General features: G+C 52.3%; 1 protein-coding gene and 1 non-coding gene across 5 annotated transcripts; one reads left to right on the top strand and one right to left on the bottom strand.

Moving 5' to 3' along the window:
• Window positions 1–443: 443 nt before the first annotated feature.
• LOC136327560 (small nucleolar RNA SNORA27) lies at window positions 444–570 on the top strand. The gene has a single exon (XR_010729753.1). It is a non-coding gene; the product is annotated as a small nucleolar RNA SNORA27 (small nucleolar RNA).
• Window positions 571–4665: 4095 nt separating this feature from the next.
• SLC45A3 (solute carrier family 45 member 3) lies at window positions 4666–26959 on the bottom strand. 4 transcript variants are annotated; one of them, XM_066261548.1, is made up of 5 exons: window positions 26832–26959; window positions 11965–12358; window positions 10041–10826; window positions 9059–9324; window positions 4666–6999 (listed from the first exon to the last, which is right to left on the bottom strand). In XM_066261548.1, the coding sequence occupies exons 2-5, from the start codon at window positions 12134–12136 to the stop codon at window positions 6562–6564; spliced, it is 1662 nt and encodes a 553-aa protein (XP_066117645.1). In that variant the 5' UTR covers window positions 12137–12358; window positions 26832–26959; the 3' UTR covers window positions 4666–6561. The 4 variants fall into 4 exon arrangements, with proteins under 4 accessions (XP_066117645.1, XP_066117643.1, XP_066117642.1 ...); XM_066261546.1 differs by lacking the exon at window positions 26832–26959 and adding an exon at window positions 26657–26803; XM_066261545.1 differs by lacking the exon at window positions 26832–26959 and adding an exon at window positions 26205–26618.
• Between the last annotated feature and the right edge of the window lie 545 nt (window positions 26960–27504).

Below are 27504 nucleotides of genomic sequence, written 5' to 3'. Positions count from 1 at the left end.
TGAGAAGCAATCAATGAACAACTGTAAGTGCTACAACTATGAGTTGATGTTTCTCATCTCTCTCCCTGTCTCTCTCTCTCTCTCCGAAAAAGATAATAATCCTTTTATTTTGGAATAATAGTAGATTTACAGAAAAGCCGTGAAGATGATGCAGAGGCTTCCTGAATGGCCCTCACCTCTACCTTTTAAAATGGTTGGTGGTGCCTGGCCTGTGGTGGCACAGTGGACAGAGAGTCGACCTGGAACGCTGAGGTTGTTGGTTTGAAACCCAGGGCTTGTTTGGTCAAGGCACATACAACAAGCAATCATTGAATAACTAAAGCGAAGTAGCTATGAGTTGATACTTCTCATTTCCCCTCTCCCCCAACTTCTTTCTCTCTTCTCTGTAAAATCAATAAAATAAAATAAAAATCTAAAAATAAATAAATAAAAGTGGTGGTGGTTACCTCCTTTTCACTTTGCCAGTTGGACTTATGTCTTTATTGGTCACCCAAGTGGGGCAAAGGAAATATTCTTTTAAAAATCAAGCAAACTGGGTATTTGTGTTGTATCTTGTCAGAAGAAACAAATAGAAATAAAAGAAGTAAAGCCTGGCTGATTAGCTCAGTCGGTTAGAGCATCATCCCAAAACACCGAGGTTGTGGGTTTGATTCCCAGTCAAGGCACATACAGGAAGCAACCAATTAATGCACAAAAAAGGACAACAAATAAATGCTTCTCTCTCTCCCTATCTCTGTCTCTCTCTAAAATCAATAAAAAAATAAAATAAAATTGGTGATGGTAGAACAAAAATAACCCTGAGTAAGTGTGCTCTTGGACAAGTCACATCACCTTAGTAGGCCTCAATTTTGTCACTGATGGAAGAAGGGTAAGTGCCTACATGCTATTCTCACATCTCTGTAATAGTATCACCGAGAAAAGTCCAGCCTGTGGGGTGCTCTGCGTCAGGGTGACGCCCCCACCCCCCAGCCTGCTGCTCACTGGCTGACCCACACCATGTTCTCTCCAGAGCCCATTTCCCCTTCAGGACTTGGGTCCCTGTGTGGGCACAGATGGCTCCCAACTGGCCCCTCACAGTGCCACAGAGCTGCAGTGATGGTGCCTCTCATTGCCACAGCCCCAGGGCTAGCACAGGTCCAGCATACAGAAAGGTAGACAGTTACTAGCCGATGAAAAGGACGAAAGGAGAGAGCACTAAGGGGGACTCTAAACTGTTTGCTTACTGGGCGGGGGCCCGGCACAGAACTGGGGAGTCATGGAATTCTAGAGTTGTGTCTATGTCAATGATCTACTAACCTCCTCACTGCACACATCGTAGCATAACTTGTAGTAGAAGGTCAAATGCTAAAAAGGAACTGACTGGGGTCAAGTGACAAACTGCCTCCTACTGTATGTGGAGATCTAGTGACAGTGTTGTGTGTCAGAAAGGCCCAGCTCTGAACAGCCCTCAGGCCAACGGTGACAAAATTGCCAGGCTGCTGTAATCAGATCTGACCCTGGAAACCAAGGGCTTTTTCCCCAATGGCACAAGTAACCCGAGATCCAAGTTGCCCAGGGCATGTTCCCCACCCTACTCTGTCCCCATCCCGCTGTAACTGGTTCTGCAGGAAGGGGCACTCCCGGCCAGAAAGGAAGATCCGGAATGTACAAGGATGAGGCACCGCCCACTGGACCCCCGGCAACCCCCCTTTCTCCAATTCCTGGGCTCAAACCATAGGCCAGCACTCAGGGCTCCATTCCCCTCCCAGATGGGCAGGATCTAGCATGATGGGGGTGGAGAGGGCTGTGGAATAGCCTGATCATTTCTTTCTCAAACAAAATAAACATTTTCCCATCCCTTAAACTCCATTAGTATCTTTGGTTCGTGTTCTGCATTTTCCACTTACATCCTGCCTGATACATCTATGTACATTTGATTCATACATGCTTGTTCCTTATGGCCAGGAGCCAGAATTGTACTCATCTGGGACCCCATGTGGAGAGGACTCAGTACACTTCCTTGAGATGTCTTTGAGGCTACGCTACTCACAGTGTCCTCCCCCTTCCAGAGTACCCATTCTTCCTGCTTCACGCCTCCCTTTCTGTACTTAGCAAGTTGATGTTTCTGTGAGAAATATATTTTAAAACTTGAAGAACTACCAACGCAAGGTCCCAATAGCCTGTGAGCTGGTTTATCTGGTCCCAAATATTGAAAACTTATGCTAGAAAAACTTTCTGAGCCCAAGCTGCTTGTGCCTTCAGGATTTGTTGTCTCTTTTGTGTACTTGGAAACAGCTGGCACCGTGAAGAGGAGGTTGTTGGGCCAAGGGAGAAGGATGAACACATTGGTGGGCCAGGTTCTGCATTCTGGTAGCACAGACAGGCTGACATTGATGGGTTCTTTTAGCTCCTTCTCACACATCACACACACTCTCACACAAAGCCTCTGAGCCAGGCCTGTTTCAGTGTGAAAGAAATTAGATAAGTAAAATACGTGTGTGTGTGTGTCTGTGTGTGTGTCTGTGTGTGTGTGGCCCTGAGCTTGAATTGGAAGTGTCAATACAAACTTACAATGTATTTGCATTAAAAATGTTTTCCAGCCTGACCTGTGGTGGCACAGTGGATAAAGCGTTGACCTGGAAATGCTAAGGTCGCCGGTTCGAAACCCTGGGCTTGCCTGGTCAAGGCACATACAGGAGTTGATGCTTCCAGCTCCTCCCCCCGTCTCTGTCTCTTTCTCCCTCTCTCTCTCCTCTCTAAAATGAATATATAAAATAAAAATTAAAAAAATAAATAAAAATTAAAAAAAAAATGTTTTCCAGCCTGACCTGTGGTGGCGCAGTGGATAACGTATCGACCTGGAAATGCTGAGGTCGCCGGTTCGAAACCCTGGGCTTGCCTGGTCAAGGCACATATGGGAGTTGATGCTTCCAGCTCCTCCCCCCTTCTCTTCCTCTGTCTCTCTCTCTCTACTCTTTAAAAATGAATAAAGAAAAAAAAAGATTAAAAAAAAATGTTTTCCAACTTTTTCCGCTTATAAGGCCAATAACCAATCAAGTAACGAGCACTCCTGATGCAGATATTATGGTCTCTAAATACCCTTTCCAAAACAAAGCCATCAGAGACATTTAAAGCAGTGGTCCCCAACCCCCGGGCTGAGGACTGGTACCGGCCCGTGGGCCATTTGGTATCGGTCCGCAAAGAAAGAATAAATAACTTACATTATTTCTGTTTTATTTATATTTAAGTCTGAACAATGTTTTATTTTTTTAAAATGACCAGATTCCCTCTGATACATCCTTCTAAGACTCACTCTTGACGCTTGTCTCGGTCACGTGATACATTTATCCGTCCCACCCTAAAGGCCGATCCATGAAAATATTTTCTGACAACCGGTCCGTGGCCCAAAAAAGGTTGGGGACCACTGATTTAAAGGAAACAGCTCATTCCAGATCAGTGGCAGGAAATATACAAGATGAGCCTGGACATCCGGTCAGGCCAGAAAGCAACGAAACTTTCAAAGACCATTTAGGATTATTTCAAAAGGACTCAGAAATAAACTTGAAGAGTCTCCCACTGGTCAAAAATGGGAATAATTCGAGCTCTCTGTCATAATTAAGAAATGGTAGGGAACTGATTCATTATTTTAAAAAAGAAATAAAGAATATCATAATTTTCCAATGTATCTAAAATAATGGATCTAAGTATTGACATCAGTGACTGCTATCAAAAAACCAAAGACAACGCCCGACCAGCAATGACGCAGTGGACAGAGTTTCTGGGGTGCTTCGGTCACTGGCTTGAGCGCAGGCTCATCTGGCTTGAGCATGGGATCATCAACACGATCCCAAGGTTGCTGGCTTGATCCTGAGGTCGCTGGCTTTAGCAAGGGGTCATTGGCTTGGCTTGAGCCCCCAGTCAAGGCATGTATGAGACCAATCAATGAACAACTAAAGTGATGCAACTATGAGTTGATGCTTCTCACCTCTCTCCCTTCCTGTCTCTGTCTCTCATTAAAAAAATAAAATAAAATATTTAGGGATGAAATATGATGCTGAAATTTGCTTTGAAATTATTATGTATGGCCTGACCTGTGGTGGCGCAGTGGATAAAGTGTGGACCTGGAAATTATTATGCATCAGTATACATATGTATTACTAAATAAGTTATGTATTTAAAGACCTGTGTCCCTATGATGGGACAATCAAATCTGAATCTAATCCAGTCTCTAGATCTTATTCCATCGTCTCAGGAGAAAGGGGAGAAGAACATCTTAACATTGAGAATACAGTCAGCCAAGTATAGAAACTGGGCAACTCTGTAGAAAAAAAAGAGTGCTTCTTCACAAATAAATGGCATTAAAAAGAGGAACTTTCAAGACATACCACTAAATGCAATTTATCATAGTTGTTTATTTTAGTTTGAACAAGCCAACTGTAAAAGACATTTTCAAGGCAATTGGGTAAAGTTGTACATGGACTAGATGATTAACAATAATTAGGAATTACTGTTGGTTGGATATGTTTATAGTATTGTGACTGAGTTGTTAAAAAGCCCTATTTCTTAAAGATATGCACTGAAGTATTTATAAGTGAATTGTGTCTGCCATGTGCTTTAAAAATGCCGCAGGAAAAAAATAAGGTAGACAGGAGGGGTGGGATATGAAACAAAATGGCAGAACATTAATAATTGTTGGAGTTGGGTTTATTATACAAGGTTCATTACTCATGGTATGTTTGAAATTTTTAATAAAAAGTTAAATAAAATATAGAACATTTAAAAAATAAATATAATTCTTGCTATTAACTACTTGATTTTAAGGGACGACAGGAAGACTCGTCACATTGGGGGGAAGTGAGAGAGGTGACAAGGCAGAGAAGCCTCTGAACTTGACCTGAGCCTGGCAGGCGGGGTGAAGGAGATGAGAAAAGGCAGGAACCACAGCAAAATCCCCACCTGCACTTCAGGGGAGTTTATGTTGCTCCAGTTGATAATGGGTGCTTGCTCCATCTCCTTGGACTTACTATGAGCCCTTTGAGAAGGAAAATGCACCCACTGTCTTACACTCCATCCCATCCCTCTCCCTCACATTCCCAAAGGAATCCTCCCCCTACAGCCACCCAATCACCAAAAGTCAGCCAAGTATTGGTTTATGGCTCCACCTGCTGTTGATGCTGGGAACTGAAGCTGCCAAACCAGCTCAGATGAGAAGGGAACAGAGGGTAATTTTTGAGAAATCTGGTCCTTCCCCAGCAGAAAAGATAAATATAGGCCAATTAAACATATAAGAAGCCTTTAATTTCATCACCATAAACATTATACTCTGATTACTCACATACAGTATAAAATATTTACTTCGCTAAATAAATAAGACATGAAATTATTGCAAACGGCACTTAAACCCCCTCGAGATATGACCTCCTTAGCTTAGGCAGGGGGTGCTCCTGAGATTCTGTGCAAGAGTCCCCAAGCACAGATATGCCCTGAAGGCTGAGACAGACAGAGGCTCGAGGAGCCACACTGGCTGCTGCTGGTCCGGAAACAGCCCCAAAGAGAGGCTGTCAAGCCAATAGAAAAAGGTGGGGGTGGGCAGCTCCTTCATCAGCCAAGTCCCAGAGGGAGCAGGGAGGAGTGGGGTGGGGGCAGGCTGGGCCAGGAGAGGAGGGGAGGCTAGGGAGGCTGTGGACACCTGAAGCCCAGCCCTCCACCTTTACCCAGCCTTGGGTAAGAGGTGTTGGGATGTCCATTGGGGTGAATGGAGCTTCCAAGCTCCTAGATTAGGCAGTTTGGGGGCCAGACTGATTACCCCAGGGAAAGGAGGTTCTGGCAACCCTTAGCCTAATAACCAGCCATCTCAGGAGACCCAGTTTTGGGGGATGTTACCTCCTAGACACCAACATGGCAGAGTTGGGAAGTGATTCCCCTCTATTTAGTTAAATAAATAAGTTAAATATTTAAAGGCCTGTATTCCTATGATGGCGACACAGGGGCCAACAAGCCATGTCCTGATAAACAGGGCAGAGGGAATCCACGGAAAGACAGTGCTGTGGGGCCAGGCCATGTCCCCTCGACCCTCAGGAATCTGCCTCCCCGGTACTTTCATACTTTCCGATCCTGAGGAGGAGAGTTTCACACTAGAACAATTTTTGGGGAACCTACAGGTTATGGGGGCTTGGAGAAGGGTGACCTGGTGGTTGAGTTGACTCAACTTCCCAAATACCTTCTCTTGGTAGGTCTTGGTCAGGACATTAGCTGTTAACCCTGAGCCTGGGTAATCCCTCTAGAGTCCTAAATTCCAGTGCATGGTGCTAATCAAATGCCCTTCCCTTGTCTCCCTGCGAAAGTCCAGACTTAAGCCCATCGGGAGTCAGCCATAGCCCCTAAAGACGGAAACAGGGGAGGGAAGCCCCAGTGCCCGATCCGTGCAGCTATGCACCTTACCACCACGGGGTGGCAGCAGAGAGCCACACCACTTTGGCAGCAATTGAAATTTGGAGGCCAGCCCCACAGTCCTACGTAGCCTGGAATAGAGGGAGCAGGGACCCAGTGAGGCAGACCCACCCTCAGAAGGCAGGATGTATTCTACACTGAGTATTTGGCCAAGTCACTCTTGTCAAATACTACCCGTGTAGCAAAGTAAATGGCAACCAGACCCAGGCCTGCGGCTGACACCATGTAGGCAGTGACAGACTGACTGAGCTGGACAATAGAGCCCATGAACAGGGATGGGGCCACCTGGGACAGCAGGAAGGCACTGTCCAGGATGGCAAGGTCCAGGCAGATGCCCCTGCCTGCAACAACCCTGGCCTCAGGTGGCTCGCCTACCACCACACGCATGGAGACATCACAGGCTGAGGCCCCGCAGAGCGTGGGTGCAGAAGGGAGCAGGCTGCTGCCTCCAGCGCCCACGTGTCCATTGGGGAAGGAGGACCCGGCCTTGGGGGCCAGCGGGAAGCTGGTCAGCAGGCTGTCCTCACTGGTGCCACCTCCAGCATCTCCTCGGTACTTGGGCAGGAACACCTGGGGGGACAGAGGAAGGAAGAGGGGACGAGGACAGGTGTGTACGCAGGCATGAGTCCCCCAGCCGCAAGAACAAACCAGATAACAGTCCTTAGTGCAGATCAGGCAGCAGGTCGGAAAAAGGAGCGGGAGGAGAGGAGGGGCAGGTACGGGACAAGGTCTCCTCTAGCCTCTCCCGGAGCAGATGCACGGCAGACAGACGCAGCACTGCAGGTCGGGAAGGAAACAGAACCCCAAGGGAAAGGGGAAATACAGGGAGAATGAAGACAGGGGAGAAGAGACGCGTAAGAACAGAGGAGCGAAACCCACGGCTGTGGACCCTGATGGCCCAGACCCCATATAGGCTCTCCTGGCCCTTCCTTCCTCCCCCCGCCCCACCACACCTGGACATGGGGAGCTCCCCATCACCAACCTCAGAGTGAGCTCTGCTCCCACGGGCATCCCAGGCCCTGGCTGGAGTGGATGTCCTACTATGGAGTCTGTGGCCCCAGCCTTGAGGCAGGGAGGGTCCACAGAGCCAGCCTCAAGGAAGAGAGGAGCAGGAGGAATTGCCCTCCTCGGTTTCCACTGCTGCTCCCCCTCCCCTGCCCGAGGCTGGGCTAATAATGTCAAAGCCCTTCTCCCTGACTTCTTTCTCAGATCAGAGTGACCTGGTCCTGCTCCCAGCGATCCGAGCCTCCTATTTAAAAATGAAGTTACAACTTATCAGACTGTCCCCATGCCCACTAGTGCCTAACATGAAAGAGTTCTAGAGTTGCTTGTGTCAGGTCTGGGAACCAAGGCAGAGCTCAAACCGGACCTCAGGGGAACCCATGACTCGTGGAAGTGAGTCAAGGCGGGGGCAGGTGACGCACAGGGGCAGGTGTGCCATCCGCGGCTGCAGCAGCGAGCCTCCAGGACCTCTCCTCCCTGCCTGCCACCTCAGGAAAGAGCAGTGAGGTCGGAGCCTGGAGAGGCCACTGGAGATGGACGTGCTCCTCGGCCCAAGGGGAGGACCAGCCCAGCATGCTCTCTGGCATGAGGGCACATACCCAAGACTGGCCTCAGGACGTCAGCCCCCAAGCCCCAACCGGGGCAGCAGAAGAGCGGAGGCTGGTAAATGTTATCTGCGTGCTGACAGAGGTCTCAGGAAGCAGGTCCCCCCAACCAGAACCCTAGCCCCTCCCTGCACCCCTGCAGCTACTGATTTGGTTAGCCAGCCTCCCGGCTCGGTGCCCCTCTGCTGCCCCACCCATGCCCTCCAAGGGCAGAAACCCATCTTCTCTACAGTCTGGAGGCTCTGAGGGTACGTACACCTGCAGCCCCTCCCTGGGACACACCAACGTCGCCTCTCTGGGCAGAGCTCTGCACCCAGGGCTGTCCAGCTCAGTGAGGCCAGTGGAGGGGACAAAAGTGCCCGTACAGCCTGAGTCAGGAGGCTTCCCATAAAAGGGGGCCCCGAAGGGGCTGGTGAGCGTGAGCCCCTCCCAGTGACTTGTGAAGTACCCAGGCAGGGTGTTGCCAGGCGCGTCAGGCTCAGAGAGCTGCCGTGGGGGCAAAGGAGTGAGGCAGGAAGAGAGAGAATGAGAGAGAAAGAGGAAGATAAATCCTGAGAGGGACAGCAAGGAGGCTTCCCCATTCTGGAGACCAAGGCACCGGCCAGTCACAGTGCCTCTCCTGAATGAGGACAGGTGCTGCCAACGCCAGGCCATTGCCACTCACCGGCTGCTGAAGCTAGGCCCCAGCGGCCATCCGATCCAGCCCCCTGCCTCTGCGGGGGACAACCCAGCCCAGTCTGAGGGCTTCTGGGAGCCTGATTCTTCAAGATTCCCAGACAAGGGTTTCACATTTCCTGCAATCAACCACTCAAGTGCTTTATAATCCTGACACCAGGAAGTCATTCCCAGAGTCTGCTTTCTACCCTCCTTCTGCAGTCTGGCCCTGGGGCTACATGGGCTTCCTCTCTGATCAAAGATGGTCTTTTCCAGCTTCTCTTGCCTGACCCTGGTTCTGGGCTAGTCAGCCCCGCTCCATCCCCCTGCCCGCCCCCCCACGTCCAGAGCAGCACCCGAGAGAGTACCTGCTTCTCCCGGTGGTAGAGGGAGGCCAGCGTGTAGGGCAGGATCTGCAGGGCGGAGAAGGTGAACCCGGTGAGGGCGGCTGAGATGGTCACGACAGCCACGCTGCGGGACAGGCACGTGGCACCAGCAGCCACAGGGAAGGCCACCACACTGGCCAGATAGATTGCCCGGGTGCCAAATCGCTGCACCAGTCGGTCCATGCCCAGAGAGAAGAGCAGGGAGATGGCACACTGCAGGAACAGCCCCAGGCTGCCCATCCGAACTCCTGGTCAGGGAGGCAGGAGAGAGGAGGTCAGATGGGGCGTGGCGGGGGGAGGGGACAGAATCGGGAGTGGTGCTCAGAATGAGGGGACATGGATGCCTGCTGCCCCAGACCTGCTGTAGACGAGCCCTGCTCCCCAGCACCCCCCCACCCTGCCTGTAACACCAGCAGTCTACGTTGTTCTAGTGACCTCGAGAAACGAGGCCAAGCTGCCGGCTAAGGGCAGAGGAAGACGTTCTGAGGGCTGACTGGGAGCCTCAGCCAGTGAGCAGGGGGCTGGGGGGGTGGGAGGGGACATAAAGACAGTTCTGCCACCGGCTCTAAGACAGGGTCTAGAACACCGAGAGGCAAAGTGTTGGCAAGGGGTTTCGGAAAGCCCGCAGGGCAGCAGTGGACACACTGAAGTTCGGGTGCGCAGACCGGAAACCCCACCAATTCCCAACCTCGATTCCTCCACTCCTTTGGGGCATTAAGTCAGCTCAGCCTGTTCTGTTAAGCTGGGGCAAGGACCCTGGTCAAACCCGCAGAGCAGCGTCAGGCTCTACTGAGATGCAGGCTACGCTGCTCTGTGCTCTTGACGACTATGCCATTTTCCTGACAGGAAGTCAGGGTGCAGAGATGCACAGCCGCTCGTCCAGGCCGAGGTGGTGGGCACCCCCTTTCACCTGAGCCCACCCTGGGGGGAAGCTCCCCACCAGCCCCCAGCCACTGAGCCTTACCTTCATCATAGTGTCTCCGGGCCTCGGTGCCTGGCTCAGCCCTGGGCACACCCTGGTACAGCCCCTCACCCACGAAGTCTGTGTAAAACAGCGTGAAGGTCATGAATGCCATCCAGCTGCACAGCTCGGCCACAAAGAGGCGACGCAGGGTGCGTGGCACCCGGCAGCAGAGCCGGTGCAGCCGGGGAAACAGGGCGCCCAGGTTCCGGAAAGCCAGGCGGCCGTGACACGGGCAGCAGTGGGGTGGCCTGGAGGGCACGGACAGCCCTTCTGCTGGCTCGGCTGGGCCCAGCGCTGCCTCCTCGGTCACCAACAGCGTGGCTGCCACGCAAGTGAGGAAGATGAGAGTGAGCAGGCCAAAGAGGCACTCTTCCTGGGTGCCCAGGTAGGGGGCCAGGGCGCTGGCGTCCCAGTCAATGGCAGGCAGCAGGTAGCCCAGGCAGCCCCCGAGGCTGATCATGAACGCATAGACAGAGAAGGCCTGGCGACAGTGGTCCGGGTCCCGGAAGAGGTCAGAGAGCAGGGCCTCCAGCGGAGTGAAGCACACCTGGCCGCAGAAGTCCAGCAGCCCCACTCCCAGGATCAGCAGTGCCAACTCCAGGGGCCGGGTGTCTGGGCACAGCAGTCCCGCCAGCCAGCTCGCCCTCGGGATGAGGAAGAGGCTCAGCAGGACCCCCAGGGACAGAGCCCAGATGAAGGGCCTCCGGCGGCCGTAGCGCCCACGCCAGTGGTCACTGGCTGAGCCCAGGAGTGGGACCGAGACCAGGCCCAGCACCGGACCGATGCCTGCAAGAAAGGCAAGTAGTATGAGCTATGAGCCAGAGGCTGGGGCCCTGAAGGTGCAGGGGGAAAGGAGGCCAACTTCCTTGAGAAAGATGGAAATGACCATGATACTGTCACAGGGAGGACCAATCCTATACTGAGCAACTTGCTGAATATTTCACAGGGACTACAATTTACTCCTCACGGGTAAAATCACTAACGCCCATTTTTAGATGGGGAAACTGAGGCATGGAGCAACTGATATGTGATACTTGTATCTAGGCAAAGAGCTAGGGAGGGCGAGAGGCAGGGCTTAAACAGTGGGTCTGACTCCAGAGCCTGTAATCTTTTTTTTCTTCTTCTTCTTTTTTTGTGGCAGAGACAGAGAGTCAGAGAGAGGGACAAACAGACAGGAAGAGAGAGAGATGAAAAACATCAATTCTTCATTGTGGCTCCTTAGTTGTTCATTGATTGATTTCTCATATGTGCCTTGACTAGGGAGCTACAGCAGACCGAGTCACCCCTTGCTTGAGCCAGCGACCTTGGGCTCAAGCTGGTGAGCTTTGCTCAAACCAGATGAGCTTGCGCTCAAGCTGGTGACCTCGGGGTCTCGAACCTGGGTCCTCCACATCCCAGTCTGATGCTCTATCCACTGTACCACCGCCTGGTCAGGCTCAGAGCCTGTAATCTTGACAGAGCCCTTTCTTCCTAGAAGTCACATGATGGTGACCACTTCCCTTTTGTGGCTTTTGTAGAATTCATCTACAGTTGAGGGCCCAGCCCCTGAACGATGGGTAAGAAAAGGCCTGGCTGGGAGACCCTGATCCCACTAATCAGTAGCTAGCTGTACAGCCTGGCAAGGTCAGCTAACTTCTTATAAACCTCCAATATCTTTTCAGTGGACTATATAACTCAAAGGCTCGCTGCAAGCATTTAATCAGAAAATAGATATAAATTATAAAGGGCTACCCAAAGGGGAAGGGCCATTTCTAAAATGCCTCCTATAAGCTAGGACCCCCTCAGCCCAGGGTCACCCCTGGCCACACCAACCCAACAGACAGCCATCTCTCCCTCCATGTGGCTCTTTGGGGAGAAGTACTGTTGTCCTATTTTCAGGTGGCATGTATCTGGAACAGGAGGACAGGAGGAGGTGGTGACTCACCCAGCACCATGGTCATGAACTTCTCTTCTACCCCCACTTCCAGCAGCAGGGGTGGCACGTAGGTGATGCCTGCGGCCAGACACACCTCCAGGCCGAAGGTCAGCAGGTTGACCAGCAGGAGCTGGGCTTTCCGATGCCGCAGCAGGCGGCTCACCCATAGCCTCTGGACCATGGCGGGCCAGGCGGGTAGTGCTCCGACCCAGTCACTCACTCCAGAACTGCTTCATCGCAGCCCTGCTCAAGACGCCCAGGCCTCTCCTCCTCACTGCCACAGACCGCCTGGGTCTCAGCCAGGAGCCCATTTCTGCCAGCCTTCCGTGCAGGTTCAGCTTCTCAGCCCATGCTAAATGCCCATTGCCGTGGGGTTCCTCAGTGGGGACAGAGCACTCAGAACCTAAAAGGGCAGAGACAATCAAACACACTGAGTGTTAAGTCCTGGGAACCAGTCTCCAGGATTTGCTCTGAATCCTGTTCACTCCCAGGCGGATGGTGTGGCCTTGACCCTAGGTGCCACCCCTTACTGCCCAATCAGGAAATGCATGTTAATATTAGCCTAAGGCTGACATAATTAATAAGGTAAATATGATTTTTAAACCTCAGCACACTCCAAAGCCAAACAGATGTCGGCTATTCTCTGTCTTGGAATACCTTTGCCATTGTCCTCACCTGCTAGTATGAAAAAAAAATAAAAGTCAAACCAACTGAATTTCCAGATCCCCAGGCCCTGTTATATCAAGGTACCCTGGACACTCTCCACTGGGCGGGGTGTATTTGCTTCTCTCTCCGTTTCCCTAAGCTGGGCCTTTCAATTCCCCTTTTGTTAGGAATTCTGCACTGCCTGGCTATGAGCCACATTGCACCATAACTCCCACCCCCAAGGACGCGGACCAGGGGGAAGGGAGGAGAGGCTGTGGTTTGTTGGGTTGGGTTGGAACCTGTCATTGACCCACTGAAACAATGTTCCCTGATAAAACCTGGGCCTGAAAATCTCTCCCTTAGTTTCTTCCCGCACTCACCGTTCATGGGGAAGAAACATTCCCACACGTGCTGTCAGGGACAGTAAGGCCACGGTCAGGCCAGGCTGTTCCCAGGTCCCAGGCTCACAGGCGTGCGAAACCACTCCAACTGTCAGCAACTGCCGTGTCCCTGTGACCCCCTGTGCTGGCAGAGTGCCCCACCACTTCCCCAGGCAGCCTCTCTCTGCTCCCCAAACAACTCCATCCTCAGCAGAGAAGTCCCCACAGCTCTTCCTTCTAGGCCTGCCTCCCACTGGGGAGGCACCCACCCTACGCCCCCCAACCCTGGGGCAGCCAGCCTCCAGGTGGTGCTTCATAACAACAGCAGTGTGTCCTGTTTAGGAGTGACCACAGCCTGAGCAGTGGTGGTGCAGTGGATAGAGCGTCAACTTGGAGGATGCAGGTTTGAAACCTTGAGGTCGCCAGCTTGAGTGTGGGCTCACCAGCTTGAGTGCAGGGTTGCTGGCTTGAGTGTGGGATCATTAGCATGATCCTATGGTCACAGGCTTGAGCCCAAGTTTGCTGGCTTGAGCACAGGGTCACTGGCTTGGCTGGAGCACCCCCCCCCCAGTCAAGACACATATAAGAAGTAATCAATGAACAACTAAGGTGCCACAACTATGAGTTGATGCTTCTCATCTCTCTCCCTTCCCGTCTCTCTCACTAAAATACATACATACATACATACAGTGACCACAAAAGAAGGATGATTAAGTCAGCCATGAAAAGGAGGTAATAGAAGGGACATCGTGGTGGGAAAAGGCAAGAGTCCCCTAACTTGTCATCCATTTCAAAGGTGGTGGGTGCACAGAGCTCCAGGCCCCTGGTGGCTGGGTCAGGAGTCCCCCTTGTCTCTCTGGCTCAGCCCTACAAGTGCTGTACACAGCACTACTCTTGTGTGAAGTCATGCCCCAGTCTCCCCCATCTGAAGCACCCTCAGCCTCCACTCATTTCCTTTTCCAACTTCAGCATCTCATAATTTGGTGCTTCTATTTCTTTTATCTTTTCAAATGATAGCCCCATAGGGCCTTATGTGTTACAAAATGTGTTGTAGCCTGACCAGGCGGTGACACAGTGGATAGAGCGTCGGACTGGGATGCGGAGGACCCAGGTTCGAGACCCCGAGGTCACCAGCTTGAGCACGGGCTCATCTGGTTTGGGCAAAAGCCCACCAACTTGAACCCAAAGTTGCTGGCTCCAGCAAGGGGTTACTCGGTCTGCTGAAGGCCCGCAGTCAAGGAACATTTGAGAAGGCAATCAATGAATAACTAAGGTGTTGCAACGCGCAATGAAAAACTAATGATTGATGCTTCTTGTCTCTCTCTGTTCCTGTCTGCCTGTCCGTGTCTATCCCTCTCTCTGACTCACCTTCTGTCTCTGTAAAAAATAAATAAATAAATAAATAATAATTAAAAAAAACGTGTTGTAGGTGCTCTTTGGGCTGTGCCACAGAGAAGTCAGATGGCCATTAATCCTGGATAAGAGGTCTCCACATCATAACTGGGGCTTTGCTGCTGGTAGGTCAGGAAGGAAGGGGATACAGATAAGGCTGAGCAACCAGCGCTCGACCAGGTGGTGGCACAATGAATAGAGCAACAGACCAGGACGCAGAGGACCCAGGTTTGAAACCCCGAGGTCATTGGCTTGAGCGCAGGCTCACCTGGTTTGAGCAAAGCTCATCAGCTTGGACCCAAGGTCGCTGGCTTGAGCAAGGGGTCACTTGGTCTGCTGTAGCCCCCTGGTCAAGGCACATATGAGAAAGCAATCAATGAGCAACTAAGGTGCTGCAACGAAGAATGGATGCTTCTCATCTCTCTCCCTTCCTGTCTGTCTCTGTCTCAGTCACAAACAAACAAACAAAAAAGGCTGAGCAACCAGTAGCCTCCTCCCAAAGCCTTAACAGGGGGTAGGGGTACCAGACACAAGTTTTAGCAGGGCAGTTGTGAGGTGGGCTTGAATCAAGCCCCTCCCAGTGGGCCGCGTTGCTACAGCACCCCCAGAAGGCAGGCCGTAGAGGTACAGCAACCAGGTGTGTTCTCCAGCTTGGAGGGAGGGGTTGTGGGTCAGAGGCTTCTAGCCTATTCCACGCCCTGCCCTGAGCCTGGGTGGACCCTGGTCACTCACCTGCTCTGGGTTTTTAAGGGCCAGGTCCTCCCTGAGCAAACAGAAGCGGTTAGACCCAACCTCACCCACAACCTGCCCCCATATCCAAGCCCTGGGTGCTCCCATTGTTTAAAATAAATTGCAGCTCTTCAGCATCTATTAATCACCCCACCTGCCTCCCTGCCTCCCTTAATCCAGCTCCTTAGCCCACAAGGGAGAAAGATAAAAAGGGGTGAAGAGAGGAATTTCCCCTCATCCACCTACAACCCAGAGAGCCCATTGGCTGCCTCCCCTCCTCAGCACCTCTCCCCACCCCCTAGAGGCTTTCTACCTGGAAACCGGGGGCTGGGCCAGGTGAGGAATTCATCGAAAGGAGTTGGTTAGGAAGTGGGCTGGCTCCAAGCCCTGCTCTGCACACTCTGGTCTTAGGTTGCTAGGCCCGCCCTCCCCTTTATGATTTCTACTGTGCCCTGAATCCAGGGCACTCTCCCCCGCCTCAGGCTCTACTCTTTCCAGCCTGGAAGTACTTGAGGAATTCCAGCTGTAATTGAAAAATAAAAAATTATTTTAAAAGAAAAAAAAAAAAGAATACTCTCCCTTTCTTCTTCATACATCTTTCCCAGTACCCCAGCCTCCCCTTCTTCATCCCCACTCCAGGTCCTCGGGGTGGAGGACGTGACAGAGGACACCCACAGCATGAACTCCAGTCACTGGCAGTCCCTCCAGGACTTCTTCCCTGGGCCACAGAGAAGCCCGGGCCTCTGGCTCCCAGGCCCAGAGAGACAGGAGGACAAGAAGGGGTTCAGCACCATCTCCCCAGCCACACTCCTACAAGCAGGCCCAGGGAACACTTCTAACTAAAACTTGAAAGTGTCGGCTCTGCTGCCAAGTCCTCTGTTTGGGGAGCTCCCTGTCATCCTCAGGGACACGAGCAGGGAGACAGAACCCAGTTCTCTTCTCTACCCTGCACCCTCGCAGATGCTCCTGGATCAGGCCCTCCCGCACACTGTCCTGGAGTGCTCTGCCTGTCTGACAAACAGAAGATCAGCCCAAAGAACCAGCCTTCTAACACACCTTGTGGGGAGGGGCAGGAAAAGGAGTGGGTGGAGGTGCAGAAAGGGAGGGTCTGACCTGACCTCGGGGAAAGGAACAGGGGCCTTCTAAGACAAGACTCTCTCAAGTTCCAAGTATCTTCTCTCCTCTCTGGGCCCCTTGATGACAGTACAGCAAGAAAGCCAGAGGAAACCCAAGACCTCTGAGAACCTTCCCGGAGCTCCGCCCCTGGCCATCTTTCCTCACCCCAAGGGGAGCAGAACCCCAGCCCAGAAGGCCAAGGGCCCAACAGGATGGGTGAACTGGCCTTCTATCTGTCAGCCCCAGATACCAGGAGACCTAAACACCACATGTGCTCCACCACATGGCTCCCCCAGAGCAGGTGGCGGGCTGGTCACAACCCACTGCAGGTTAGACCCTGCAGGAAGTACGGGGAAATGAATCTGAGCAACAGCAACAAACTTGGCCTGAACTTTCTCCAAAACTCTGATGACTGAGTGAAGGAGGCGGGAGGAAAGGCCACAGGCCACTCCTGTAGCTCCCTATGGGAAGGGAGGGTCAGAGGGACTTATAAAGGGGCCTTTGAGGGCTTTCAAAGGGGCTGCTGCCACCCGGCATGGCTGAAGTGGAGCTGGGGGGTGGGGGCAAGTCCCTCAGCTGACAGACAGAGGCCAGAGGGAGCCCAGGCTGGGGCAGCCCCACCGTGGGCCAGTGTCAAGCAGCAACTCTATGGCCCCTTTATTCGGGGCCAGCGTCCCCACACCCCGCCCCGGGCACATCAAACAGCAGCAGCCCCCACCCTGACCCGGCAGAGCGGGGCAGGCAGGCGACTTGCCCTCCTCCCTCCACACCCACAAAGACAGCTCGGCTTTCTCACAGCTCCCGGGGAAGCACACTCCTATGCCCCTCACCCTCCCTGCAGGAGGAAACTGGGGACAGGGTAGGCTAGCCAGAGGGGTGAGGGCTCGTGGAGGAGAGGGTGGGGTTAGTCCAGGCCATCCCCCAACATAAAACCCTCCATGAGGCTGCCTCACCCCAGGCCAGGACTGAGGGTGGGGAGCGACCTTCAGGTGGACGCTGCAAGACTTCGAGGTAGGAAACCCCCATTCTTCCACACAGGACTGGACCCCAGAATCTGATCCCAAGTTGAGCTCTTTCAGGCCCTCTAAGTTAGGGGCCGGGAAGAGGTCTGGGGATCCACCAGCCCAGCCTCCCTGCCAGCCACCCCCTCGCATCAATCCCTGGGGACCAACATCCCTGGCCTTACCTAAAAACCCAGCAGACTGCATTCCCAGAATGAGCCCTGCCCTCATGGAGGCTCCAACAAGGAGCCTTGGGACAGCCCAGAAACAGGTTATGCTGGCCAACCGGGAAACCTGAAAGTGAGCATCCTCGTGAGACAGTGAGCCCACAATTGTTAGATCCCCGTGTCAGGGATGCCACGCTGTGGGAACTCCTACCTGGGCAGCTGGGGTGAAGGAGCACGGGATTAGACTGTGCGTGGCCTCAGCGCCCCGCCAACCCATGTTAGGTCTTTGATTCTCTGGGCTCAAATACTTCCAAAGACATGAGGGTCTGCTTTTCCTGATCCCGCCCCCTACAAAGGCAGTGATCTGCGCAAAGAACCAAGGCCCACGCCTTCACAGGGCTCCCGCGGACACCTGGAAACACCACTCAGAATGCAACCCTGCACCTTAAGGGACTCCTAAGAAAGAAAAGGGGCCAGGCAGAGGCAGGACCCACCCCCTCCCAGACTTGCTCCCTCGCTCCCGCTCCCGCCCCCCACCAGGGCCCAGAGGCCAGGGATTTAGAGTTCGCCCGCTGCGCTGCCTTTTCTTCACTGGGACTGGAAGCCTTCTGCTTAGCAGCTTGTCAGAGAGAGTGAGGGGCTGCAGGCCGGGACACAAAGGGGGATTAGGGAGAAACCTCTAGGCCCGCGGAGTAATCCATCAAACTCTCTCCCGGCTGCCAGCACCGGCCCCTTCCCACTCAATTCCCCTTCCAGCTGCTGCCGGGCCCCCACCCCCTCCAGCTCCTGAGCCCTGTCACGTTAGGCAGTAAAGAGAATCCCAGACCCTGGGGGGCCACAGGGGCACACCGCAGACACTGGGAAAAGGGCAACGGTTCCCTCCTGGCACTCACCCCCAATGTGTGAAAACCCAACAGGTGGCAGAGGCTTGGAGGAAAGTGGCTTTTGTTGCCCTGTCTGAGAGCCCCAGCCCAGCTTCTGAAAGGAAACAAATGCCGGAGGCGCTTGGGGGAGGGGAGGGGGAAGGACAGTCCCCACAGCTCTCTGCGATCTCCCCTCCCTCTCCAATCCAGCCAGTCGTGGCCAGCCTATGCAAAGGTGAAGCACCTCTCCTAGGGGTCACCTGTCAGTCCCACGGTGACAGCACGGGCACACATCTGACTCCAGGCAGTGGGTCTCCCAACCAGACTTCTTTTGGAGAATAGCAGTGACCCAAGGTCACACTGAGTCACCTTGACCAAGTACCCTTCAAGCCAAGACAACCAGTAGTACTCTTCAGCCTGGAGCTCTCTCCCGCCCAGGGGCCACGGACCCTTGAACCTGGCAAATTCTTCAGAATGACCTAAGTTTTGCAATCAGCCTGACCTGGGTTTGTATGCCAACCCCATCACTTATTATGACCGTGTGACCTTGTTAATTGACCTTCCTAAGCCTCAGCTTTCTCAAATGCAATTAATAATAGCAGCTAACACTGAGGCACCCCATGCCAGGCACTCTTCTAAGCGTTTTAATCTTCCAACTGCCCAATGAGATGGGTACAATGAGTAGACTCATTTGACAGGCAAGAAAACTTGGATCTATACTACTAACTTCACAGCCATGTGGTACGTTTGACAGAAATTATGTATATGTAAATTCCTGGCAGTCTCATCTTCAGTCATCCGGGCATCCTCAGTGGAGAAACCTAGGAGCCGGACTTCTTTTTCCCAGAGTTCAGAGGGCGACCAGCTACCCCTTTATTCTTCCTTCCATTCTCCTCTCAACCTGGAGCCTCCCCCACCCACTCTAACACCTATTTCAGCCCCCAGAGGCAAGAGGAATGCCAAGAATGTAAATGCCTCCCCAGGTGTTGGCCCCAACAGGTGAGCAGAGGTCACTGCAGTAGACCGACCTGCTGTGGGAGGTTACAAGGGCAGGTGAAGGAAGCATACACATCCTGATGTTGTAAGACAGGTCGGCCCCCAACTACAGGGGAAATCAGGACAGTGGCTGAAACTACTAACTGTCCAGGAAGTGTCTGGCATGTGCTAGTTACCTGACTTACTTTCTCTCTCTAATTCATACCATTTATACAACCCTGAAAAATAGGGACTATTTAATATTGCTATTTCACAGGAATGAAAATTGAGAACTCGATTAACATGCTCAAGGTTGCACAGATAAAAAAAGAGTTGAATGAAAAATTCAAACCATTTGAAATTTCTGGAAAGTGCACTGAACTGGGAGCCAGGACAGTGTAGGTCAATTTCAGCAACTATCACAGCTGTGTCATTAGCCTAGACAAGCCGTTTCATCTCTCTGGGACTCAGTTTCCATACCTGTAAAATGAGAACTAGTCGATATGCTGTCTATGGTTCTTTCCAGTTGCTCAGCTATTCACACCCACACCCACCACCACCTTGCCCAGGGAGGGGGCTCTCCATGGACAGGTGCCCACTGAGTGTTCACTGACAAGGCCACATGCTATAGTAGGGGGTGGTTTACAGCCTTCTACCAATAAGCAATAAGGGGAACTGGGGGGAGAAGAGCCACCTGTCCCCCCAAAAAATCTCCTTCATCTGCCTTCACACTACACAAGTACAACAGAATACCAAGAGTCAGCGGTCACCTGAAACTGAGCTAAGTAACCAAGACATCTTGACGGCAGAATTGACCTCTACCCTATGTCCTCCCAGAGATGTACTCTGTTCCTTGCTGAAATTAGTAACCAAATTCTTTCTCTACTTGGACCACAATAAATGCTTCCCTACACGGTGGGGCAGTGGTCCCAAAAGTTCCTTAAGTCGAGGGTCGGGAAAGAGGACATGGGAGAATGGGGAGTTGGGCACATTCTACAAGCCACTAAGAAGTTCCCTCGCCCTGTTCCCTTCTCTTCCTACAGGTTCTGAAGAGTGAAACCTGAACTGGCCTCCCTCCTAGTGAAACTGAATTTTCCCAGTCAGCCAGCTCTCCCCATCTGTGCACAGATGACCCTTGTCCTCCACCTACAGCCTGGCCTCCCTTCGAGGTGAGGTATACAGGAAAGAGGCTGGGGGTGGAGGATCCAGACAGACCCACAGATGAGCAGAGCAGAGCTGAGAACCAAACCAGGGTGCTGGTCCTGCCTCTGCCATGACCTGCCTCTAGGATTTCAAATTGGATGATTTCTAAGGACCTTCTAGCCCTGGCATCCTGGGGTCTTGACCAGCTCCATTTACCGTCAGAGGGCTCTGGGTCAGACTCAGTCCTATGGAAATGTGTTCTCAAAAATAGTCACTCAGTGGTGAGCAAGATGCAAGTAGGCTCCAAATAAGGTTCTAACTATTATTATTATTATTATTAAAGAGCCCTAGTTTGCCCACCCCTGGAGGAAGTATGCCTCAGTGCATGCAACCTAACCTCCCCCAGAGAAACATCAAAGGGCACTAAAACTCAACCACCATCCATCCAACACTTACTGAGCCCCAATTATGTGACAGCCGCTGTGAAGGTACTGAGAACAAGGGACTGCAGTCCGTTAGCAGAAGAGACAAAATGAAATCAGTGCAATGAGGTGGTTCAGGTGTAGACATAAGTCCTTAGAGTGGGGCACGTTCAGTTCTTCTAGGTTATGAAAGATGAGCAGGTGGGAACTATGCAGAAAAGGGAGGTATCTGCAAAACATCGTCACTGAGGCCGGGGACTTCCATACCCACTTGCCTCTCCTTTGGCCCCTCCCCAGTGAGGTGTGGTAGAAAGGATACCAGACCCAAAATCGTGGGACGAGTTTTCATTGCAGATCTGGGTCCAAGATAAGGATATTTGACAGCACAGGGCCTGTACTGTATCTGCTCCCAAAGTATCATATTCTCCACCGCCTCTCATCAAAGCCCTGTCCAGCTCAAGCCCCACTCCTCCTCCATGGCTGCCTGGAACCCAGCCTGTCAAGGATCCTCCTTTTCTCCCCGAGCTCACCTGCACGCACGCAGCAGCGCTCAGGGTTGGCTATTGATCGCTCATGGTCCTCCCGGTCAGGCTTGCGGTCCTTCTTTGCCCCCCCCCACCCCACTAGCCGTCCAGCTTCTAGAAAGCAAGAAGCACAGCCCCTTCCCAGGCCCTGAGAAGAGGGGTGCTCAACAGAAGGCCTCACAGGTGAGGCTGAATCAGGATTCCTGCCTGCTGTGATTTGATTGGCATGCCCGGACTCATCGCCGGGCCACATGAAAGGTTTTCAGGTGCTCCACTCTCTCTGCCAATGGGATCCAGGACTAAGAAGCTATCCTGTCACATCCCTAGGAATGGGCTGGGTGCTGCTAGCTTGAACATTTTTTGTCAGCTCCGAGAACACTTTAGATTAGAGAGGCAGTAGGGTGTGACATAGAGCACAAGGGAATAGGGACTGCTGTCTCGAGCTGGCTGCTTCTGAGGGCATCCTATCTGGCTAAGCATTTGGTCTGGCCTAAATTTGGTGACGGAAGGACTATGGGACTCTGGACCCATCTTGCTGTCTCATCTCAGCTTCCCAGAGAGTCTGGTCTCCAAAATTAACAAGAAAAGGGAAGGAAATAAACATGTATTAAGCATCTGGTCTGTGTAAGCACTTTACTAAATATGCCTATCTCATTCTATCCTTACCATAACCTTGGTGGATATTATTTCTATTTTACAGACACAGAAACCAAGGCCAACAGGAGGGACAGGCTCATCTCCAACATCAGAGGCAAGAGGCCCCATAAGTCATTCAAGGTCAGTGGCACATCTTCCCATGGAGGAGGAAATAGACCATGCAGTAGAAAAAGGAATTAAACAGGAAGTTTTGGCCAAATATCAGGACCATCCCGTGATGGCTCTGTCACCAACCCCCACCCCCAAAGACGGACACTTAATACACTGGACAAAGCTCCACACTCCAGCTCTGCTGCTGGGAGTCAAGTGGCATCAGCGTTCAAGACACTGGGCCTGGTACCAACCGGTCCAGCCTTTATCCTCGCTATCCAGCAAACAGGGCCGCTGACTGTTCAAAGAGAAGCTAGTCTGAGTTTTTTTTCTTGACACCAGAAAGCAATGCAAAGGATCCCACTGGGGAGGGAAAACAGAGCTGAACCCACATTCCGAGCACTCTCTTCCTACCATACAGTCTCCCTAAAAGTCACAATAAATAAGCTCTCAGGACTGTTCACAAAAATTAGGGGATCAGGGACCGTGCAGATACTCCAGTAGTTTCAGCCTTTTGTATAGTGCATTTTCACCAATGAAATAAATGTTGGTTTTGCATCTCATTTGCATAAATGAACAACTTTCTTTGACTTGTCATTTGCTTTTCTGATGTTCTTGTTTAATAAAAAAAATCAAATGCTTTTTTTTTGCTTCATATTCATTTTGAAATATCCTCTAATTTTTTTTTTTTTTTTTTACAGAGAGAGAGTCAGGGAGAAGGATAGACAGGGACAGACAGACAGGAACAGAGAGATGAGAAGCATCAATCATTAGTTTTTCGTTGCGCATTGCGACACCTTAATTGTTCATTGATTGCTTTCTCATACATGCCTTGACCATGGGCCTTCAGCAGACTGAGTAACCCCTTGCTGGAGCCAGCGACCTTGGGCTCAAGCTGGTGAGCTTTTTGCTCAAACCAGATGAGCCCGTGCTCAAGCTGGCAACCTCAGGGTCTCGAACCTGGGTCTTCCGCACCCCAGTCCAACGTTCTATCCACTGCGCCACCACCTGGTCAGGCTATCCTCTAATTTTTGTGAGCAGTATATATTCATCTCTATCACTGCATGATTCGCCTGACCTGTGGTGGCACAGTGGATAAAGCGTCGATCTAGAAATGCTGAGGTCACTGGTTCAAAACCCTGGGCTTGCCTGGTCAAGGCACATATGGGAGTTGATGCTTCCAGCTCCTCCCCCCTTCTCTCTCTCTGTCTCTCTCTCCTTTCTCTCCCTCTCTGTCTCTCTCTCCTCTCTAAAAATGAATAAATAAATAAATAAATTAAAACTATCACTGCATGATTCACCTCCATCACCACTATCTTGAGGAGGTAAAGGAGGCAGGGGTTACTGGACAGATGAAAAAATAAGTCACACACAATACTGACAGAGATAGATCAGGACATCCAGTCCTGGTGTGGTCTTTGCACCAAACCACAAGTTCAACTGCGTATGTGTTGTTCATAGCTTACATATAGTTATACATGATCTAATTCCCTTGCTAAGAAATTCTGGTTTCTAAGCATAAACCACAATGATTGTCTGTCTCCACTGTCACCAAATAACAGCAGCTGGCATTTACCTATAGCTACTGTGCTCAGAGCTTTACCTATAATAGTTCATTTAGTCCTCACAATACTGTGACATGGTTATTGTTATTCTCACGTTAAGAGGAGGAAGTGGAAGCCCAGAGAGGTGAAGTAACTTTCAAAAGAGGAAATTGGAGTCAAACCCAGGCAACTGGGTGCTAGAGATCACCCTCTCACCTACACATACTGATTCCTCAAAGTCCAGGAGACCTTGCTCCCAAAGAAACACGGTCTACAGCAGAACCCAAGAATGGAGTCCCAGGCTGGTGCTGCTGCCCAGTCAGTCATGGGGGATAGACACACAGGTGTGGTTAATACTGGCTAACATTATTGAGTGCTTATTTCCTATCAGGCACACAGTCAGTCCAGTGTTCTAGATGCATGATTTAATAAAGCTATAATTATTTATATTTTATATATTATATAGAATACTTATAAATATTTGTTTGTTATATTTATTATTTAAGAAATAATAAAGCTATACAGTACATGTTATCATCATTATTATTATTACCATCCTCATTTTGTAGCCAGGGATAGTGAAGCTTAGAAGAGGTTAAGTAACTTGCCCAACATTCCACAGCTAGTAGAGCAGCCAAGATATAAACCCTGTCTTTCTGACAGTCTGGATTTTTAGCCATAATGTTGAGCTATTAGATGATAATGGTCCAGATAATAGTGCTTAATTTCACTTTTGGAGTCCTCAGCCATCCCTGCCTTTTTTTTCTCTCCAGAGGCCTGGACAAGCTGAGAAGGGGAATCCACACCATCCCTCCACCACCCAGGGGCCTAGAAGGACCTCCGTGGGCCACCAAGGATCACTGTCCAGCTCCTCCTCCTCCTCCTCCGTTTCCCACTCTTTCAGGATAACTCAGAGACCCAGGAGAAGCAGGGGAGATGGCAGTTCCCCACACACTCCATGAGCAGACAGGCAAACTCTCCCCCACCGCTACTAAACTAGGGCCTGAATGTCCACAGCTGCACATTCATCCACAGCTGTATTTTTATCTTCCGACTCATCCTGCTGACTCAAGCTCCATTTTTCTGGGCACTTTTAGAACAACAGAGTCCTGGCTCCATGACAGGCTTTGGGGGAGGAGATAAGGGAGGAATGAGGGAATGAGACCCATCCAAGGAAAGGGCCTCTGACCTCACATTTTGTCCTACTCACTCCATAGGAGAAACTGCCCTATGGGTCTCCTCAGGCTTTCCATTCAGCCTGCACTTCGTGGCCCCTGCCTTCCCCACCCCCATAAGCCAGCCTGTTCCCCAGGCTGGACGGAAAGCCTAGGGCAGGTGAGCCCGCACCAAGGCTGTCTGGCTCTGAAGGGAGATCTGCTAAGTGCATCAGGAGAAGCAGCCACAGGCCCCCAGAGCCTCACCCCCACCCCTGAGCAATGCTTCTAGGAGCCTAGAAAGGTCACTCTGGGCCCTGGTCCACGGGCCATGTCCAGCTGCAGACTCCAGGACAGCAAGGCAGCAGCTGGGCTATTCTTAGTCTCTGCTCCACTGGGATCAGGTCTGTGTAACAGCTGAAGGGCAAGTCCTCACCAGGTACCCACCATGCCAGACCTCTCCCTGGCCTACCCCCAACTCTCGCCTCTTGAGAAATGAGGAAGCACCGGGGCGTGGCCCTGGGGAGAAGGAAAAGCTGAGCAGGTCAAAAGTGTGGGGAAGATGGAAGCTGATTCAGAGGTCACGGGCAAGTGCAACTCGCGGGGCTCCAGACTATGGGAAAGGATGGCCCTCATTCTGGAAAAAACCTGCAGGTCCCTGGGGGAGCTTCTCTAGTAGGGGAACCCCTGACTAAGCCTAGAGCCCTGAGGGGCTGTAGCTGGGGCCCTGGTCCCATCTCATCACACCTGTTTGCGGATCTCAGAATCCTCGCCATTTCTACCTGGGCCCTGGCAGGCAACAGGGGGCAGCCTCCTCCCCTGAGGGGTAACCGAGGCTGAGATCCGGGCAGAGGAACTCACGCGCGCGCGCGCACATACACACGCACACACTCACACGCAAGCACTCCAGTCTCAAGTCCCTGCCCAGAGCCTGGCCCCAAGACTAATGTCCCAAAGGGATCAGTCACCTTTCCCGCAGCGTCCCGGCAGCCGGTCCCTTTCCCGGCTCCCAAGTCCGGGACTGTGCGCGCCGCGGTGACTCATCCTGCCCCTTTCCGGTGAAGCCGAGACAAGGGAAGAAAATACATGCAACTTTCCAAAGAAAACTCTGACGCAGGAGGTGCAACAGGAGCGAGCGTCGGTCTGCCCGCTGCTGCCTACCCGCCGCTCGGCCGGGACAGCGGGACCCGAGTGCTCCCAACCCAGCTCGCCTTCCGCCAAGAAAGAACAGCCCCGCGGAGACCCGAGCGGGCGCCTCGCACTCCGCAGCCTGGCCCCCAGGCCACCTCCACTGGGACTCGAGGGGACACGGCGCCCAGACGGCCACAGCGCGGTCCCAGCCTGCGGGGCGCGAAGCACGCGACATCGCGGGGCCGGGCCACGCAGCGCTCCTCCCCTTCCCGCTCCGTGACCCTGTCCCCTGGGAGAAGATGGGGCGCGCTCCTACCTGGCTGAGGCGAGCGGCTGTCACCGAGGCCGGCGCGGTCGAGCTTGGCCTCCTCCTGCCCCCATGCGCGCGCCAGCCGGCGGCTTTTAAATCTCCAGGTTACTCAGCGGGGGGAGAGAGCATGCGCGCTGGGGCTGCCAGAGGGGGCGGGGCAAGGCGGGCTGGAGGGGGTCCGGAGAAGTGGGGGTGGTCCCCAGGCGAAGAAAGCGTGAGGTCTCCAAGCTGTCTTTGTATCCTCGACCGCGACGGGCAGCCCCCGCATAGCTCCCTGGCTGCCCTGTCATTACCTAGGGCAGTGCACCGCCCCGTCGCCGTGCGCCACCCAAACATTTAGGTAAAAGCGACCCAGCTCCGCGGGGCACCTCCCCTCTGGGTAGCCAGTCTGTGACCATGACCTGCACGTGCTCTTTTGGCCACCCCCCTGTCCCCAAGCAGAGTAGCATTCCACCTACCCAGGACTAGCCTTTGAGAAGAGATGTCACCTTCTCCCGAGTTCCTCTTCCTACCGTTCGCTATTCTCAGGCAGAGCTTCCTTTATAGCACTCTGTCCCTCTTCCTGGGTTAAAAGCCAAATTCCTTTTTTTTTTCTCCTTAGGGTGTGTATGGGGAGGAGGGGTTGATACTTGCCAGTAAAATGTTTCTTTTGTCAGCCGTTGAGCAAGGTCCCAACAGATACCTGTTTCCAGAATGCCTTTGACACGGTGGAACAATGCAGGTGGGAGGCAGAGAACTGGAGGCCCAGGCTGGCCTTGTGTCTTTTTTCCTCCATGGAATTTTATCAGGATGGATAAGTCCAGTTGCTGTGGATTGTTGAGTTGAACGCTACAAAATCACAGGAAGATGCCTTTGAAGGGAGGACCTAGTTGGTTGTGGACCTGTACTGAGCATTGGAGGCACTGGGTTCCAATGCTGGCCCTGCTACCCTTCAGGTGTGATGACTTCCACAATCTGGGCCTCTGTAAAAAGAAGAATCGGTCAGGTAATCTCTATGGGCTCCTCTAGCTGGAAAGGAAAGAAGAATGGGAAATAGAGAAGAGACGGGAACAATGAACCCACTGGCCTGGGGAAAAGAGTAGACCAGCAGAGAGCAGAGAAAACTCAAGAATCTACCTTTTGAGTCACTAAACTAGTTTAACTTGAAAACTAAGAAGCACTTACCCCTCCAACAGGTGACCCTCCAGGTTCCCAGTGGCTTTCCAAAGCCTTTGGCGTACCCATTTGGGCAAACAGAGAGACTAGGGTTGGAGTTCTGGGTTCATGAGCTTGTGTCTCCACTGCCCTAGAAAAGAGGGCAGGAGTC

The sequence above is a fragment of the Saccopteryx bilineata genome, chromosome 2 (genome assembly GCF_036850765.1).
Source record: "Saccopteryx bilineata isolate mSacBil1 chromosome 2, mSacBil1_pri_phased_curated, whole genome shotgun sequence".
NCBI lineage: Eukaryota > Metazoa > Chordata > Mammalia > Chiroptera > Emballonuridae > Saccopteryx > Saccopteryx bilineata.
Note: the sequence above shows the minus strand (reverse complement) of the source record. Positions and strands in the feature narration are given on the sequence as shown.

What these genes read in the sequence shown, in the direction of transcription:
- SLC45A3 (XM_066261548.1), bottom strand. Translation starts at nt 12,136, where the DNA reads ATGGTCCAGAGGCTATGGGTGAGCCGCCTGCTGCGGCATCGGAAAGCC. An exon ending in CCGGAGACACTATGATGAAG is followed by an intron (nt 9,325 to 10,040) that starts GTAAGGCTCAGT and finishes CTCCCTGACCAG; the next exon opens with GAGTTCGGATGGGCAGCCTG. An exon ending in TCTACCACCGGGAGAAGCAG is followed by an intron (nt 7,000 to 9,058) that starts GTACTCTCTCGG and finishes CTGTCCCCCCAG; the next exon opens with GTGTTCCTGCCCAAGTACCG.